The following is a 19,678-nucleotide window of genomic DNA, read 5'->3' as shown; positions in this document are numbered from 1 at the left end:
TTAAAAAAAGAAAATGAAAGATTGCATTTAAAAAAAAAAGAAAATGAAGGATTGCATTTACGATTCGATTTATAATGAAACTAAACTTTATTCAATATAAATTAAAAAACAAAAAACAAGAATTATGTAAAATTATGTATGTTTCAAGCAGGAGACAATCAAATACTGCAAAAAACTGAATTCTGAATTTAGGGAATAAACAAACAATAATCAAACAAACAAATTAAAATTGAACGATAAATATTTTTTTTTAATGAAAACGATTTAAATTCAAAGAAATAATTTAAATATAAAGTTACTAGTGCAGAAATATAACTTTTTGAATCGAACTGAAATCTGTAAATATCGTTTTCTAAATAATAACGTTATTATTTAAGTATTCTGTATAAATACCAAAAATTGATTATTTAATTCTTATTTAACTCATTTGATTTAATCTGTTTTGGGTTCTAATTTAGAATTTGACTTAATAAATAAAGACAAAAATACAGACAAATATTTATCATGTACGTACCGGTCAGGAAACTAAATGTCATTCTGTTGTGTAGGAGTACATATTAAAAGATGGCAAGGAGTTCATATTGGAGCACATATATAACGGGACTCATGTAATACAGACATAACGATAGTGATGATGAGGGAGAGAAGACATTTATAAATATTACAGTTCTTTTAACACAGATTAGAGGAGAAGGAGATACTTCACTTATGATGATGGAGGGGAGGACACATAATCTTCGAAGGTTTACACAATGTTCATTATAAGATTATTAACACAATTACCTTTTGTTCGTGATGAAGAATGACACAAGACAACAGTTACAACATAATGATGACTTCTTTATTCATCTGATCGGTCGGTCGATGACGTCAGGAATTCAAATTTGGATCTGCATTCACTTCCGAGGGATTAACTGACAAACTCTCTGGTTTTCCTGCTGACTGACTTCTCAACTCTCTGACTAATTACAGCAATACTATTGTGTAGGGGCACATATTGGTGATGACGCGGAGTTCATATACAGAAGACAACAGTTACGACATCTACATGGTTAATCTTCTACCCTTCGCCTCTAAAGAAGTCTCCTCTTGGCTGATCAACTGCCTCTCACCTCCTGACTGGCTGACTGACTAAAATTCAAACCCATAGTATCCTATATGGAGAAATGTCCTTTGTCTATGACGACAGAAGTGTGTTTTCAAACATGACTATTTTCACGTAGCTTTTCGTATGTTTGTCCAACGCACTCTTGGCAAACAAAAGAATCCTCAATTCTAATCTAACCTATTTTTAAACAATATAATTTAATTTGCATCGTTCATTCTTTTACTGACATATTTAATATTCAGATTTCTAAAAGAATGCACAATAGACTTAATTTCTAACATTCCCTTTCTTAACTTTGCAAAAGGGGACAGCCCTTTTCCATGTAACAATATTCCAAAAATCACATAGATCGATCAAGATTTTTTTAAATAAGAAAATCAAATTTTATGACAAGCGAAATAGGAGAGCCAGAAGCCGCCATGTTTTTTTAGAATATGTTAAAATTCAAGAGTAGATAACACAGTTTGGCTACCGATATTTTGTTTGTATTCAGAATAATTGAAACTTTTTATTTCGCTAAGAATGGTAAATTTTTATTTTCTTAATTTAAAAAAATAAACTTGATCAATTTACGTGATTTTTATAATATGGCATTTTCCTTCCATGCATCAAAAAGAACTTTTTGGATTTTTTTTTTTTTTAAATTAAGTCCAATCCTAAATAAGAACCGAATTTTGTAAATGTTATAAAATTTGTTGATGTAAAAAATTCAAACTATTTGGAAATAAATATATAGACAGTTTTAGTCTACATGTTTTTATAGAAATATTAGCAGGCCACCCGTGATTGCCCGGTCATAAAATACACTTAAATATGATATTTTTATTATTTTATAGAAATATGTTTGATTGACTTATACTTTTGAATGAGGATATAAATATTACATTTTTTTAATATTATTATACAAAAAAACTCATCACAGAGATAATAAACTTGAAATATTTCCTCTATATAAAAAAGTTTTAATAAAATTTGATAAATATAAAAGAAAGAAAGAAATGAAGGAACAAGTTAAACCACTTACTGTCAAGACTAATCGTAAGTAATGTGTAAATTAGTAATTAAATAATTAATTTCAACAAATATCGTATTGTCCTGGTCCCTCTTAATTGCACGTGTCTAAATGCTAAATGTAAAATAATTTTTTATTTTTCAGAAAATAAAATACACTTACTTTCGGCCCAGTTTTATGAATCCCTCTGTAATTTCTCTGAGAATTGAAACAGAAAATAACCATCCTTCATAATAGTTAGTACTGTAGGACTTTGACCGTAGGACTTTACCTGTGATGTGAGCAGATCACATGATTTTTAGTGAAAAGGCCTATTATTACAAAAGCCATGCAAAGTGCTCTTCCTCTAGGGCGTTAGCTCTTCAATTCCACTTTCTGACCCTTGGGTCACATCTTCCCGTCGTGGGAGATAGATAAATAACTTCTTATCTCCCCTACCTACAACATGTTATTTTGTCAGCTAGTTACTAATCGACTTATTTTAATCTCTAATGTAAAATAATTTGATGTCTTCAATTTGGAGATAGAAAAATTTAATGTTATGCTTGCTTCTGAAGTGATATTAAGATGTGGCTAAATATAAAATTTAGCTACGTAACACTTAAGGATAGAAATTTCACTCTATTCTTCAATATAAAAACATAGAGAATGGCGTGAGAAAATCGAGCTTATCAAAGCTACGATTGAAACTTTTCTTGTATGTGCAACAATGATATGTTTGCATGAAAAATTATTATATATAAATAGGTCTATTTATCCTTGAGAGCACTATTATATAAACACAGTAAAGATTCTCTGGATTTTTAACCTATGGATACAAACCTTAACTAACAGTTTAGTTACATTCCAAGTTCAAAATATTTATTTTTCTTACCAAATTCTTCCAGCATTTCAAACATTTTACAGATCTGCTTCATTAATTGCAGAAACAATCAAATTATTATTATGTCAATATCGAATCATTTCATGGGCATACTCCTCAGAAAAAATAGAAATTATCAACTTAGAAAGAATTATGCATGACAGCCTAATGTCGGAAAAAATGGAATTCCATAGAAGATTTAGTATTGCATGTTTACTTCGGCCGACAATGGACAGACAAACTAAGAGAAATTATATATATATATATATATATACATATATATATATATATATATATATATAATTTTTCTTAGTTTGTCTGTCCATTCCACAACAGAGAAGTAAATATGATGGCATTCACGGAAGTAATTACTGAGGATACAGTTAAGAGACTCAGCATTCCTATCCGATCGCAGTTAACCAGTTGACGAAGCCCTGAGAAATAGTTGGCCAAAACATTATGAAACAACAATTACGAAGATGAGGATAACAGTCCACAAATAAATAAATATATAAATTACTTATCTTAAAGGATTCCAATAATAAAATAACACAGTATTCGCAGCCCAAATAAGGATGGCAAACCCACACTATCTTTTATGAGGAATGGTGCACCTTCTCCAAGTGATGTTACCTCAGGTAGCAGCACGAAGCTGAACACTCCACCAGACTAGATGAATTCTTTTCCTGGAATCCAGTAAGCCCATGATACCAAAAAGAAAGATATACTATAACATATTAAAATGGGGAGAGGAAAATTATGTTGTCAACTTCTTTACCATCACTGAACACAGGGTACAATGCTGGTTTAAGAAATTTCGGAACGGGGACGAGAGTCTTGAAGATGATCAACGTAGTGTTCTGCAGTCGAGTGACAACAATCAATTAAGCACCGTAGTTGAAGCCAATCTATGCACAATTGTTCGATAGCTTCCTTCTGAATCGAGATAGATTGGAAAGAAAAACCGTCGATAAATGTTATTATTGCACGTTAACCAATATTAACGCTGTTATTAAATGTCATTTTCCCGTATACATCACATACCAAGAAAATGACTTCGGTTTGCGTAAGATAAGAACTCAGAAATTCCTCTATGAACCTCTGAGATAAGTAATAAGTCATTTGATCTCATAAGAATTGTATATTGATGCCTGATCAGATATATTGATATCTAAACCAGTGTTTGATAGATGAAGATCTTTTATAGAATACTTGAACATCTATGTATCTAATATACAAATCTTGATGTTAGCCCCAGGTAAGGGGCCCCTTGATTTCTGATAACTTCGACTGCATTTAAATAAAACAAAAATACTAATGCACAGTCTGAGAGCGCAAAGTTTCAATAATACTGCACTTGGTCAGCCTAAGAAATGTGCTGAAATATCCCGCATCCCATTTTTAAGGACACAGGAAAACATTCCTGAGACAAAAGACTGACAACCTTACACATGCTTTAATATCGGTATGTTATGATGAGTGTTTAGGGTATGTGTGGTATGAAGAGAAATATGAGAATGATATGATCCCTGTCTAAATATATGAGTCCTAAAGACAAATTTAGATCTGATGACCTCAGAGGAATATAAAAATAAAAAATTAATATCATTAGGTTTCTCACCAAATTTTACTCAGAATTTTATGTTTGATTTTTTTTTTATTTCTTTCTGTTTTGTTTTTTTGTTTTTTGTTTTTTACTATTAGGGTCACCACTTATCAAGGCCAAGAGCCATTCGAAGATAAGGGTTAATGAGACAGGAATGATTTCCAACCAAAAGATGAGGAACACTATGGGAGAACTAACATTGATCAATGGTATGAACTATGTTTGATTGCTTATGAAGATGAACAAGTTGTAATCAGTAGGAAACAGTCCCGTGGTAATGTGTTCTATAGAGAAGTAGTCGTTGCAAAGAAGCTCTGTTCATGGAAATTTCTGCTGACGTTAAGCATATGGAGGTAGAAGGGAAATAGGTGTTCTATTGTTGTAGAAAACGAGTTCTTGCTGTGAATGTTTTACAATGAATAAACCAAAGACTGAAGCTCAATTGAGAACCTTCTACGAAAATAGCGATAAGAGTAGAGAAAGACTAGCAATATCCCTTCTGTGAGATAGGGACTATATGGAAGAGTAGAGATCATCTTCCCACTAGATTTTGAAGTCTATTTTGTACTCTGCAACAGGGTTGTGGCAGCAGTATTCAACCTTTAGCATTCATCTTATGCAGGTTGAACCAGCTTCCTTTCAAGGAGGAAGTTTCATGGAAATATCAAATTCACAAGTGGTCCCTAGTTGCATGTATAACCCAGTCAGGGAATATGACAAGGTTTATGCAGTTCTTACAGAGAGGTATCAACGTCCTCCTACATACAGTACTTTGTATTCTCAAATGGTCACTCATCTGATACTGACTAGACTTGACATTGCTTAACTTTGGTGATCTAACGAGAACCAGTGTGTCAACATGATGATTGCATCTTTGGGTGTATCTATCAGAAGTATTTTCTGGAGCAGTAGAATGATCCAAAACTTTTTTTTTTCAGTGACCTCAGCAAAAGACTGAATATACAGCTTCTATTTTAGATCTGGGGTGAAAGTTGGTACTAAGAGCTTATCAAAACAAGGGCTATTTCAAGGAGTCATTCCTTTTTGACTGGGGCACAATAGGTATCCGAGTGCTGATATTGAAAGGAGAGCACCTTTTGTTTTAGAAGTGCTACAAGTAACAAGCTACCTTTTCCTCCCTGCACCACATACTTCATATCCGAATAAGTGATAGCTAATCATCTCTGCTCTTTGGGGCATCTGTGTGGATGTTGATGAATGATCTCAGGATATGATTTAGCACATCATCAATGAAGATCACAAAGAATATTGACCCCACAGAATGGATCTTTGGGGCATGTTGGCATTGCTTGTATGTGTCTCTGAACTCTATTTATCAACGAATATTTTTATAAATCTATCCAAGTATTCACTGGTTGCAAAGACTTTGTTAGATATTCCATAGCTGGCAACCCTTTCAAAATCCTTTGTTATGTCAAAGGCTATTGCTTTATAAACAAATCCCCTGTAAAAAGATTATCCTATGCAATATTACAATTAGCATATTAGCAGTTTATTTTGCAGGACGAAATCCATATTACTTGTCAAAAATAGGTTGAGATGCTTGATTGATCGCAGATTCAAGCATGATTCTTAGGAAACTGATCAGTCTGTTACAGAGTTGAAGAGGACTGGTCATGATCACCAGTATTTTAAAACATGTGAAAGTTTTACATCTTTCAGTCTTCTTCTTCTCCAGTTATAGACAGATTTGCATGGTTTTCACAGGTCTGCCTTTTGACAGTTGTTCAAACGTCTGTTCACCATTTACTTTGATTTATTATTTTATTTTGCCAAACAAGTTTAACAAAACAAAATTAGGCACAAAGCCAATCAAAAAGTGGGGAGGGGAAAGGTCTATGGTCATCCTTATTACTGTACTTTTAATTTGTCTACGCTAATCCTAGCTAGAGATCTTACTCACCATAATACCACAAGCACAACCATTCCCGAATCAAACAGTTTTGTTTTTATTTTGTTTTTTTTTTAATTATATATGTATAATCTATGTGTAAAAGATCCATGGTATCTTTCTTATGAAATTTCCAAGTTATCTAGTACTCCTTGATAGTTTCAGCCCAGGTTTTACGCTGGCAGCCAATGCCAGATAAGCAACCATCTTCTATGACGTAGGCTCTGTTCATCCACACATTATTGATTAAACCAGCAGAGACGCTTCTTGCATATCTTTGTATGGCATATCCAGTGAAACATGACTCATTCACGGTTATTTTCAAAAAATCATGTGAGCAATTCAGGCTTTAACAGATTAGTACATCTTTTTTTTTTTAAATGTTGTCGTTACAATTCCAAACTCAGGACCTACATCTTGTATGCAGACAGTCGAAAGGAAACAAAGACCAATTTTGTGTCAGTAATTTCTCGTTTTTTAGTTAGCCAGGATCAACCAAAGGCTTTATTTATTCATTATTCTTGGATAAATTTTAGTCCGTTTTTTTCTCATTTTTCACTGAGCCAAGATGAACCAGAGGCTTTATTTATATATTATTTTTAGATAAATTTTGTGTCCGTTATTTCTTATTTTTTACTGAGCCAGGGTACACCAAAGGCTTTATTTATATATTTTCTTTAGATCAATTTAGTATCAATTATTTCTTATTTTTTACTAAGCCAGGGTCATCTAAACACTTTATTTATTTATATGTTATTCTTAGATCAATTTAGTGTCAGTTACTTTTTACTGAGCCAGAGTCATCCAAAGGCTTTATTTATAAATTAATCTTAGATCAATTTTCTGTAAGTTTTGTTTTCGTTTTTTTATTGATCACAAATCAACCAAGCGCGTTATTATTCTTAGATCAATTTAGTATCAGTTTTCAGGTTGTTGCAAAAGTAATGTCGTTTTTTGATGTTCAACTTCAAATAAAAAATAACATTATTTTTACACCAACTTAATATTTCTCATTTATTACTGAGCCAGGATCAACCGAAGCTTTATACATCTATTGTTTTTTGATCAATTTTGTCTCAGTTATTTCTCATTTTTTATTGATCCAGAATCTACCAAAGGCTTTATTTATATATTATACTTAGATCAATTTTGTTTCAGTTATTTTTCATTTTTTTATAGATCTAGAATCAGAATTATTTATCCATTGTTTTTGGATCAATTTTGTGTCAGTTTTTTCTCATTTTTTACTGAGCCAGGGTCAATCAAAGGCTTTATATGTTTATTGTTCTTTGATCAATTTTGTGTCAGTTTTTTCTCATTTTTTACTGAGCCAGGGTCAATCAAAGGCTTTATATGTTTATTGTTCTTTGATCAATTTTGTGTCAGTTTTTTCTCATTTCTTACTGAGCCAGTGTCAACCAAAGGCTTTATATGTGTATTGTTCTTTGATCAATTTTGTATCAGTTTTTTCTCATTTTTTACTGAGCCAGGGTCCACCAAAGGCTTTATATGTTTATTTTTCTTTGATCAATTTTGTATCAGTTTTTTCTCATTTTTTACTGAGCCAGAGTCAACCCAAGGCTTTATATGTTTATTTTTCTTTGATCAATTTTGTGTCAGTTTTTTCTCATTTTTTACTGAGCCAGGGTCAACCCAAGGCTTTATATGTTTATTTTTCTTTGATCAATTTTGTGTCAGTTTTTTCTCATTTTTTACTGAGCCAGGGTCAACCAAAGGCTTTATATGTTTATTGTTCTTTGATCAATTTTGTGTCAGTTTTTTCTCATTCTTTACTGAGCCAGGGTCAACCAAAGGCTTTATATGTTTATTGTTCTTTGATCAATTTTGTGTCAGTTTTTTCTCATTTTTTACTGAGCCAGGGTCAACCAAAGGCTTTATATGTTTATTGTTCTTTGATCAATTTTGTGTCAGTTTTTTCTCATTTTTTACTGAGCCAGGGTCAATCAAAGGCTTTATATGTTTATTGTTCTTTGATCAATTTTGTGTCAGTTAATAAATTTTTGGTGCCAGGATAAACCAAAACTTATTAATCTATTGTTGTTTTATATAAATTTTATCTTAATTACTGCTTTTTTTTTTCAGAGCCAAGATCAACATAAAGCTTTATCTATTACTGAAACATTATGTATCCTTTCTTTTATTTATCAGGTTCAACTGAGAAGTTGACTCGTCCATTGCTTTATGATCAATCAGATGATGAGGTCATCATTGTTCCAAGAAGTCGAGTCAAGGTTTTGATGCATGATGTTGCGACCCAGACGGACCAACGAAACCTGGATCTGGCCAACAAATCAGAAACCTCCTGGCAAAATGCTCGGATGAGTCACAACAGCATCTTCAGCCAAAGCAGCACTATTAGTTTGGATCGAAACAGCATCCGCAGTGAGCTCAGTGCTAATGACTACAGAGGGTCCACAGAAAAGATAAAGATGTATGACAGCCGTGAGGAGTTGCGTCGCAGTAAAGGATCATCTTTCAAACGTCAATCAAAAAGCAACAACAAGGAATACTCACTTGATGCTTCGGGCGGAGAAGAGATTTTACACATGTGTGAGTCTGCTGAAGGCAATTATGAGAGATTTTCACAGAGCGATGCCTACATGGACTTTCAAAACACCCGTTCTTTGTCTGAACAAGACCGGGATACTTCGACAGATCTAGAACTTTTCACAGACCTTGATCCGGATCAATCGAGCAGAATTAGAAGCCAGCTTAACTTATTCGAGATACCAGCTGATCAAGAGAGGTTGTTGCCTCGACTTGAACTGACCTCAGCATCATCACCAGAAAAGGAAGCAGGAGATGATTCGGAGATAGAAACTGATAATGATTTTGGGGATAGGCTTGTGTTCAGTCCAGAAGGGATAAAATCGATCCTTGGCGAAGAAATAACTGGGAAAATAGAAGAAAAAGAAAAGGAAAAAGAAAAAGAAGAGAAAATCCCGAAATTAAAATCAACAAAGGGAGATAATCAGGATAAGGAAATAAATTCACAAAAGATTGAAAATAAAAAAGATGAAACAGAACACAAAGATGAAGTTAAACATGAAACAGCATCAGAAGATGAAGATAAAAATAACCTTTCTGTCAGAACCAATTTGCCAGAAAAGGAAGAGAAACCGAAGTGTAAAGATTTTAAGAAAAAGACACTAGCGCCAAAGATCAGTCCAGAAAAAACGAATCCCGAAATTGGAAAAACAAGCCCATCCAACGAGTTAAAAACTAACTCTGACGAATCATCTGTCATCGACAATCCAGTGATCCGACCCAAAGAAAAAACCGCTATCAAAAAAGACCATAAAGCACCGGTGAAAGTGCTCAACAGTCCGACAGGAAGTAAAATTGCAGAGAGAAATCCCGAGCACATAGAATCAAGCAGTGGCATTGCCAAACCAAGGGAGATCCCAAACGTTCAATCAAGCAACACGAGCACAGTTCCAAAAAGATCGATTCATGGTGTCGTAAAAAGACCTGAAATCCCCAAAACCAGAGACATGCAGGTTGCGGGTCAGTTACAATCAGTGAAGACGATAAAACCCGATGACCCGAAAAGTCAAATGCAGATTCAAAAAGAAGCCGACAAGTTACAGAAAGCGAGCAATAAAACTCCTGACGAAGCTACACACCAAAAAAGCATACAGTCGAAACTTAAGCCCAATGAAGGGCAGATATCACCCCAGGAAAAAATTACCATGAAGGGTACGATGGAGAATATATCCGGAGAAGAAATGGCTCTGCAAAACGTGAATATGAATGCTGATACAACTGGAAAGCAACTAAAATCAAAACAAAATACAGAAACATATTTTTCTGACGTAAGTATATTTGTATATTGTATATTCAACTAGCTATCCTGACCTGGCTTTGTCCGGGAGTGTTTTGATTGACAAAAACTAATTCTTTAAAACAAGGTTTATTTGTATTATAGCACCGTGGAAGTACCTCACCTATTTAGCCCAAATTGATAGAAGACATCCTGGCCGCCAGTGATTAAAACATTGAATTTAAGTTTCAATTTTCTTTGATTAATCCTTTATCACATTACTAATAACTATTAACTGTTACAGTCATTATGTAATTAATAATGAACATTTCAACATGTAATTAGCGAAGTTTCGTTGCGGCAAAAACAGATTTACATGAATTTTTAAGACTTTAAATTAATAGAGATTAAAACATTGAATTTAAATTACTATTTTCTCTGACTAATATTTTGTTTAATCTAATATATAAAGAAATATCAATCGAATTCACGACTTTAGATTCATATAGCATAGCACCTGAGAAATCGATATTTACTTCTGACTAGCGATTTCTTCTTTTTTTATCTTTTGAAGTGTTTTATTTTACACTAAAAATGTTAATTCTTTCAGGAAATATTTATTCCTGTTCGAAAGATTTTTAATATGGAGGCATTCTTAGTTTATGCCTTAAACAGCTCCAGTCGCTTACGAAGTTTATAAAAATAAAAACATTTCGTATTGCTCTACCTTTGTCTTAAGATAATCAGATTAATATATATTTGAATTAAATGTAAATATATATAAATTATGATTTTAAATTTAAATATATATTAATTATGATTTTAAACTAATTATAGTTTTTAAAAGTAGGTGAATAATTTTCCTTTTAAAAATTGGATACGTTGTTGTTTTGCTGATATAAGTTGCAGATGTTAAGCAAGTGGAAGGGAAAATAAATGACCGAGCCTTTCGTTACTTTGTAACTTCATTATCAACATTTTTAATTTGATTAGTTTAACATCTTAGGAATTTAACTTGGAATTCGTTTCTTTTAGAGTTTCAAGCACAGACTTATTAGATTAGCATGGATACCCGGCGTTACCCGGGTCCACATAAAGTTCGGTTTGGACACACCTGCTACACTAAGGATATTGAGCATTTTTTTTTTTTTTTTTTTTTTTTATATGTCAACTCCGTCGTTACCTCAACAACAATTCTAAAAATAAAAGAACGGATAAAAACACGAGAATGTAATCGCTCCAAAAAAAAAGAAAAAGTACATAGCAGCCTCCCAATCAGATATTTCAGAAGATATACAAAAAGAAGAGGCTATTCTTCAGATATTGAGCACTTTTTGTTTCCCATGCGCTGGGGAAAAAACTTCTCCCCCCTTACCCCCCCCTAAAAATTAGCTAGTTATTAATTATTATTAATTGTTAATTTCATTTGACCAATATCTTTAGTTATGTTATATTTATTTTTCCAGTCTTAAGTCTAGTACAGGGTCCCCAAACTTCATGACACCATGGAGCCCCTGAGCAGGATAAAGGTTTTTCACAGAGTACTAACAAGATAATTTCTAAAATAAATATGAAAAATATAAATTTCAAATCTTAACTTATACTTGTTCATTACTTGTTCCTGTTCGTGATTTTACTATATTTTCGTGTTTACAACCGTTTGTGTTTTTGTTTAATCAAAAATTGTTGCATTTTTTTAAAATTTAATTTTTACTAGCATTTCAGCCTGGCGTTGCCCAGGTGTTTGGAGGTCTATATTGAGCAAAAAAAAAAAAAAAAAAAAAAAAAACGGTCAATTTTTTTTAAATTTTACCCCTTAACATTTACTGTTTTGTGTTAAAAATCAATTTATTTAGATCCATGCCTAAGGAACCTATATATAAAATTTCAAGTGTTTAGACCCAAAATTGGCAGAGGAGTTTGGTAGAGTTCTCAAAGGTAAAATCGTTGAACTTTGACCCCTTAACAGCCAAATTTCTGGCCGAAAACGGATTACAAAGATTTTCCCAAATCTCAGTACTCTGTATATCAAATTTCGAGTCTGTAGACTGAAAATTGACAGAGTTATTACATAGGAAAATGCACACACACACGTTCACTTTTATATATATAATAGATTTACTTTTTCATGAACCATCCTGAAACTCTTTACATCTGTAGTTATGTATCATATCTCTTTCCAGTAAAAAAAGATCAATAATTAAATTCTGCGACTATTTCACCTTTCAGCATAAAGCATTTGGTCCTCTTTAAGAAAGAGCTTCTGGAGCCCCTAGGTCTCACTCATGGAGCCCCAGTACTTCGTGGAGCACACTTTGGTAAACACTGCTCCAGTAGAATGTCTTTGGTTGCTTGACGTGATTTTCGATCAGATTAAAGCCATCAAGGGGGCCACAGTATGTGAATTTTTAACCCCATATCACTGCATACCTTCACGATAATTTATCTGAGAAAAATTGAACGGATAACTGCATGCATGCTTGTATTAGTCAGTTGTGACTCTTTTCAAGTTCCTCTAAGAGAACAGTGACTGGGACACCTGTTGATCAATCCATGGAACCCTTACAGAGGCAAGGGAGACAATTGCCGAACATTGAATGAGTAATAAATTCCTATAATAGTCAATTTGTTTGTTAGTTTTACCGAGAGTATTAGTTGCATAAATAATTACAATAAACTCAAAATGATGTGAACCTAACCTGATGAATTCCATAATCAGCAACTCTATCCATTTAACTAATGATGCACCTTCCTCAGTTCTTTCTAGCTAGCACCGAAAGCAATGAAAAGTCTCTAGTTATTGTTTTTTAGCTACTTTTGGAGAGCACCTAATCATCTCAAACACCAAACCATTTTCATTTATGACGAGCACTGAAAAAAAAAAAAAAACTTTCTAACTATCACTAATTTTGGGTTATTTTTTTCTAGCTATTTCTGGCTAACACCTAATCGTCTCACACAACGAAAAACTTCCCTACAACCTTTTTCCATCTCACATCTACCCTTAGTCTTATATATATATATATATATATATATATATATATATATATATATATATATATATATATATATATATATATACTAGCAAAAGTACCCGTTGTTGACTGGGTTCAAAAACAGCCTAAAGAAAATGGACTCTGATTTAAGAAAGTATGATAGGTTATGAAAAGGAAGGCTTGTAAAGAGATAGCTTCGAATTTGGGGGTATCAAAACCAAAGCAAAATACGATGAAAGTAAAAATAAAATAGATAAACCCCATAATTAATTATACCATATCTGTTCACACTGAAACACTTATCACAATATTCTGTGGATCTATATTAAAAAAAAACCTTGTTAAACTTTGTGACATATTTCCATTTTATTGAGGCCAGGTGTGAACGAACACCCCATAATTTTATCATATCATATTTCTTCAAACTAAAACATAATTATCAAAGTTTCTTACGCAGATAGATATGAAAAGTCTTTATTAAAGTTTGTGCCTATTTCCATTCTCTGGAGGCCAGGTGCGAACGCAGACCCCACAATTTTATTATACCATCCCTATTTAAGTTAAAACATACTTATCAAAATATTATTATGTACATCTATATCAAAAATACTTGTAAACGCTTTTTTTTTAAATTTTTTAAATTTTTTATTTCCATACTTTGTTGACCAGGCGCGAACGCAGACCCCACAATTTTAATGAATCATCATTATGCCAGATCAAACATACCCATTCCTGTGTCTCGATACATCTTCTATCATTATATGTGATCAGTTTTCTATAATAGTTAACCATAGAGGAGCCTATTTGTGACCAGACACTTACACAGACGTTCAGCTTTATATTATATATGTGTGTGTGTGTGTGTGTGTGTGTGTGTGTGTGTGTGTGTGTGTGTGTGTGTGTACTTATTAGCATTTATGTAAATTAAATATCAAATAAAACGAGTAAAACGTATATCTTGCCCTACTTTGATATTGAGTACTCTTGTATGAACCTCGTTAAAAATTCATTGGTTGTTTCACCTTTGGAAAATATTGCCCTAGAATTTTATATATATATATATATATTATTGTTATGGGTTTAAATGGTAAAAAGAACGAAAGGAACACAGGATTTTTAGGAATGAAACATGTATTCACATATATTACAGGCAAAGCGAGTTGAGCAATACCATTCCTCAACGGTAGGGTGTTTGCACACGACTTCCTTGCCCAAGTTCCAATCACCGATACCGGAAGTGACGTCACCAGAGGAAGTGTCCATTAATCTCATGGAGGCGCGTCTCCAAGCATTTTGTTCGTAAAAGTTGTCACTTCTAGGGTTTACCATCAATGGCTCGGTAAACTTTTTCTTACAGAACGACTGCTGTAGTTCAGGTGTTGATTGAGGAGGTTCAAGATCAAAAGTTTCGAAGACAGTGTCTATCAGCTCATCTTCCAATGATGGACTGTCACTGGTTTCCACTGATCGACATCTTAGTTGGTTCTGGTGACGTTTGTGGGTATATGTTGGTCCTTTGATCCTTGGATGATATATACCATGTCACCGACTTTCTTAGTAATTGTACCCACCTCCCAGAATGATGTGTTGTTTTTATAACTTTTGGAAAACACTCTTTCACCTGATCTGAAACGTTTACTGAGTACATAAGTAAGTGGTCACTAGTGGCCTTGACTGTTTGGGTAAGAGCATTCTTTAGTGCTCTTTTAAGAGTGTTCACGAAGCGTTCCGCTTGCCCATTCGATCTCGGATGGTATTGGGGAGTGGTGATATGATTAATTTGGAATGTATCACAAAAACTTTTGAACTCAGCAGACGTAAACTGGGTTCCATTATCATTTACAGTGCAATCGACTACACCAAAACGTGCGAACAGTTCATGTAAGAAATTTATAGCTGTTCCAGTTTTCGGTCTTCTGCACCTCAATACCTCAGGCCACTTGGTAAAACTATCGACTACAATTAAGTAATAGTTGTCCTTGAGCACACCCGCAAAATCGATGTGCACCCTAGACCATGGCTGCTTAGTCTTTGGTGATTTAGCCGCAAGAACACAGCCTGTGCACAAGTCTATCCTCTCATTGATGTCCTTGTCCATATTAGGCCAGTAGACATAGCTCCTCATCAAACTCTTCATACGATTTTTTCCAGGATGCCCATCATCGTTTTTATTTCTCCATCCGTCCGAAGAGTGGCAATGATGGAATCTTCAAACGGATCTCTTTTCAATGGTATCAGCCTAGATAGGCTACCCGCATGGCAAATTTGTTTCGAAGACAAGCACTCCAGAGTGAAATCATAATTCAGTAATAATGTACCCCATCTCAACAGTCTATTAGCCGTATATGTCAGTAAGCCTTTTTTGGAACCAAAAATCGTGAGTAACGGCTTATGATCCATCTGCAATGTAAATTTTCTGCCGGGTAAATACTTATGAAACTTTGTCACAGCAAATATAATACTTCTTTTTCAATTTGAGAGTACTGTCTTTCGGTCTTTAGTAGCGTTCTAGATGCATGTGCGATTAGTTTCCTGGTGCATTATATGAAGTATGCAAACTCCCACACCAAATAATCTTGTGTCACACGCTACTATTATTCTCAACCTCGGATCATAGTGTGTAAAAAAGAGATCTAAAGTTAACGTCTCTTTGATTTTCTCAAACGCCTTGTGGCATTCTGGTGTCCGGTCCCAGGCTTTCTCTTTCTTTAGCAGTTCATTTAGTGGGGCGCGCAAATCATGCATATTCTTGATGAAGATTTGGTAGAAATTAGCCAGGTCCAGAAAGCTTTGTAGTGATTGCACGTTATTGGGAGCAGGCATATTCTTTATGCCTTTCGCCCTCTCAGGATCGGGCTGTCTACCATCTTCATCAATAATGTGACCTAAGTAACGTATTTCCTTCATCAGGAAGTCACATTTTGTTTCTTTTACTTTCAAACCGAAATTTTGAATTGTTTCAAAAACTTCATGTATGTGTTTTTGGTGCTCATACTGGCTATGACAATATCATCCAAGTAGGCGTAAGCGAAATCGAGCCCCCCCCCCCAGCATGGTATCCATAAATTTGATGACGTTTATCGTCGAAACTACTTAGACGCCTAATTAGGAAATTGCGTCTCTTGCGACGCATGAGGCAAGTCAAAGGATACCGTTGTTTTCAGTTTAAAGTCAAATCCATAGCTTATTCTGGTTGCAATCAAATCTCTCGCAGTTCATTTTCGATCTTCCTTCCCTTTTTTTCCTTCGGAGTTCCATTGAAATTAGGTTAATTTTAAATAAATAAATTCGGCATTGATTCTCAAATTGACAAATTCAAATTCAAATTTTCACATCGTTTTCATTGTAAAGTTCAAAAAATTATTTCGGTTTTTAGGGGTTATCGAGGCCGCTGGAAACGTATCTGGCATTTAAACCCATCGCAAATTTACCGTTTGCATGATATTAACTCCTGAACCCTAGAACTATTTTGTGCCATTTCACCGCCTTCGTTAACGCTTTTCTTACATGATACGTTTGTGCGTGCACAAGTGACTTGTCACATCACGGAGGAATCTTTAGCGGAGATTTGAAATAACAAGTTACTTTCTTTCTCATATCGCACAAAAAGTAAGACCGTTTTTATGCTTTTAAATTGATCTAAAAGATTAAGTTTTCACGAGCGGTACACAAAAACATTTTTTGTGTTTTTCGTTCTTTGTTTTTTGCATTTTTTTTTTTTTTGGAAGCGGTGTTCAATTAGAGAACTTGTACATTTTTTAACAGGTGCTTCTGCAGTTTAATCAACCGTTTTTCCGTAATTAAACTGCAGAAGCACCTGTTAAAAAACATACAAGTTTTATAATTGCTTATACCCTCCAAAAAAAAACAAAAACAAAAAAAACGAAAAATATGAAAAGGTGTTTGTAAACTGCTCGTGAAAACTTAATTTTTTAAATCAATTAAAAAGCATCAAAAACTACGTAACAACACAAAAAAAATGAACCACATTTTTTTTCTAAAAACTTATTTTAAATGTCTGCTAAAGATTCCTCCGCGGTGTGAAAAGTCACTTTATAATGCGCATACGTGTGCAAACGCATCATGTAAGAAAAGCATTAACAAAGGCGGTAATATGGCACAAAATAAGGGTCCATAGGCTAATAACATGCAAACGATAAATTTGCGACGGGATTAAATGTGTGGTGTTAGGGTTAGGTCTGATTAGATCCCTTTTTTCATCACAAATAAATAATAAATAAATAAATAATAAATAAATAAATAATAATAAAAAAATAAATAATAAATAAATAATAATAAAAAAAATCAAACATGTGAAATAAACTTTGTTTATTCACATGTGTGAAAAAATAAATAATAATAAATAAATAAATAAAAAATAAATAATAATAAATAAATAAATAATAAATAAATAATAATAAAAAAAATCAAACATGTGAAATAAACTTTCACATGTTGGAAAAAAATAAATAATAATAAATAAATAAATAATAAATAAATAATAATAAAAAAAATCAAACATGTGAAATAAACTTTGTTTATTCACATGTGTGAAAAAATAAATAATAATAAATCAATAAATAATAAATAAATAATAATAAAAAAAATCAAACATGTGAAATAAACTTTCACATGTTGGAAAAAAATAAATAATAATAAATAAATAATAAAAAATCAAACATTTGAAATAAACTTTGTTTAATTCACATGTTGGAAAAATAAATAATAATAAATAAATAATAATAAATAAATAATAAAAAATCAAACATGTGAAATAAACTTTGTTTAATTCACATGTTGGAAAAATAAATAATAATAAATAAATAATAATAAATAAATAATAAAAAATCAAACATGTGAAATAAACTTTGTTTATTCACACAAAAGTAACAAGTAAAAACGTATCAGTTTTCAGTGTCTAAAAAGTGTTTCTTGAAAATCTGAATGTTATTTAAACTGTTCGTTGATTTGAGAGAAAAAAAGCAGAGAATGTCCTTTGTTTTCTTAGTGAAAAAACGGGCTTACATTTTTGTGTGATATGAGAAAGAAAGAGGAAAGTAAATGTCTTTGTGCGCGGCTGAATATCTACATTATTCCGTGTGTGCGTGTGTGTGGGGGGTGAATAGGTGTGTTTTGTCATGCTGGCGAGAACAAGTATCAACAACGACGTTGGTAAGAGGAAAGAGATGTAGAAAGTACATGTTTGTGTGCGTGGCTGAATGTTTGCATTATTCTTTCTGTGTGTGCGTACGTGCGAATAGGTGGGTTTCGTCATGCTGGCGAGGAAGTAGCAACAAAGACGTTGACGAAAGAAAGAGCAAAGAGTGAGTGAGGTTGAGAAGAGTTTTCTCATCGCTTATATATTTTTCAATAGGCTCCCAGACGAGTTGGGGAAAAGGTTTGAAAATTAAGTCTTTCTTTGAGCCTTGATTGATTAAAAAGTGCACGTCTTTGTCACGTGGTATGCTTTCCACTACGTCCGCCGAATAAAACATTTTAAGTTTTCTTTCTCGCAGAATTTACGTGAGCGTATTTTTTTAAAAAAATTTTTAATCTTTGCGCCTCTGAAATTTATTTTAAAAAAATTTACACGTGTAATTGGGGTTTTATTTATTTGTTATTTTTAAAACAAGAAATGAATGCATCTTTTAAGTGTGTCTAACCGCACAAATACCAGATACATTGTCAGCGGTCTCGATAATCCCTAAAAGCACAAACTAGAATGGTCGGCGTTGTGTTACAGTTAAAATAAACATTTGCCGATATTTCTTTTATCATATTTCAACATCGAGGTCTGGTAGTTTTTTTTTTTTTTTTTTTTTTAATGTTCAGACGTCTAAACATGTTTGTCTCTTATACTTCATAGCTGGATAGCACATCCCCACCTCGAAGTGGATCTCGTTGCAAGTCATCATAAGCTATCGTTTCCATTTTCTGCGAGACTTGCAGATCAGGTGAGAGGAGTACACGGATGCAATAAATGCAACAATAATGCAACAGCTGCACAGACACATTCGGTTTTGTGGTTTTGTCCCATTTTGGTTTGCAGTTCATAGAATAACAATGCACGCATCGCCACGATTTACACGTTCCATCTTTCGCCATTTTTTTTTTTTTTACTTCCACAGCCTTTTCGCTTTTTAGTTTTGCATATCTTTTTGAAATTTTCAGAAAAAGAAAAATAATTAAAAATGATGAGAAAAACAAAAACTAATACTTTTATTTATTTTTACTTGAATCTAAAATTTGAAATCGGCTTTTTTTTTCAGTCTTTCGTCTCTTATATACATACAGTACTAACAAGAAGACTCAACTTTGCTCGGGATTGAATGATGATTGACAAATGTTTCGCACTGCCATATTTTTATTATCATCGAAATTAGTAAAATCGCCCCTTT

General features: G+C 33.1%; 1 protein-coding gene across 4 annotated transcripts in view; it reads left to right on the top strand.

Moving 5' to 3' along the window:
• LOC145291281 (uncharacterized) overlaps positions 1–19,678 on the top strand; it is a 682,583-nt gene that overhangs the window by 658,804 nt on the left and 4,101 nt on the right. For 3 of the 4 annotated variants that reach the window (XM_080136924.1, XM_080136927.1, XM_080136926.1), the window contains exons 26-27: positions 4,687–4,797; positions 8,670–10,336. In XM_080136924.1, the coding sequence (XP_079993050.1) occupies positions 4,687–4,797; positions 8,670–10,336 (1,778 nt within the window). The remainder of the gene's footprint in view (positions 1–4,686; positions 4,798–8,669; positions 10,337–19,678) is intronic. The other variant, XM_080136928.1, reaches the window with a different exon arrangement.

This window comes from Euprymna scolopes, chromosome 12 (genome assembly GCF_053919585.1).
Source record: "Euprymna scolopes isolate OS-2025 chromosome 12, ASM5391958v1, whole genome shotgun sequence".
In the NCBI taxonomy this organism is placed as follows: Eukaryota; Metazoa; Mollusca; class Cephalopoda; order Sepiida; family Sepiolidae; genus Euprymna; species Euprymna scolopes.
Note: the sequence above shows the minus strand (reverse complement) of the source record. Positions and strands in the feature narration are given on the sequence as shown.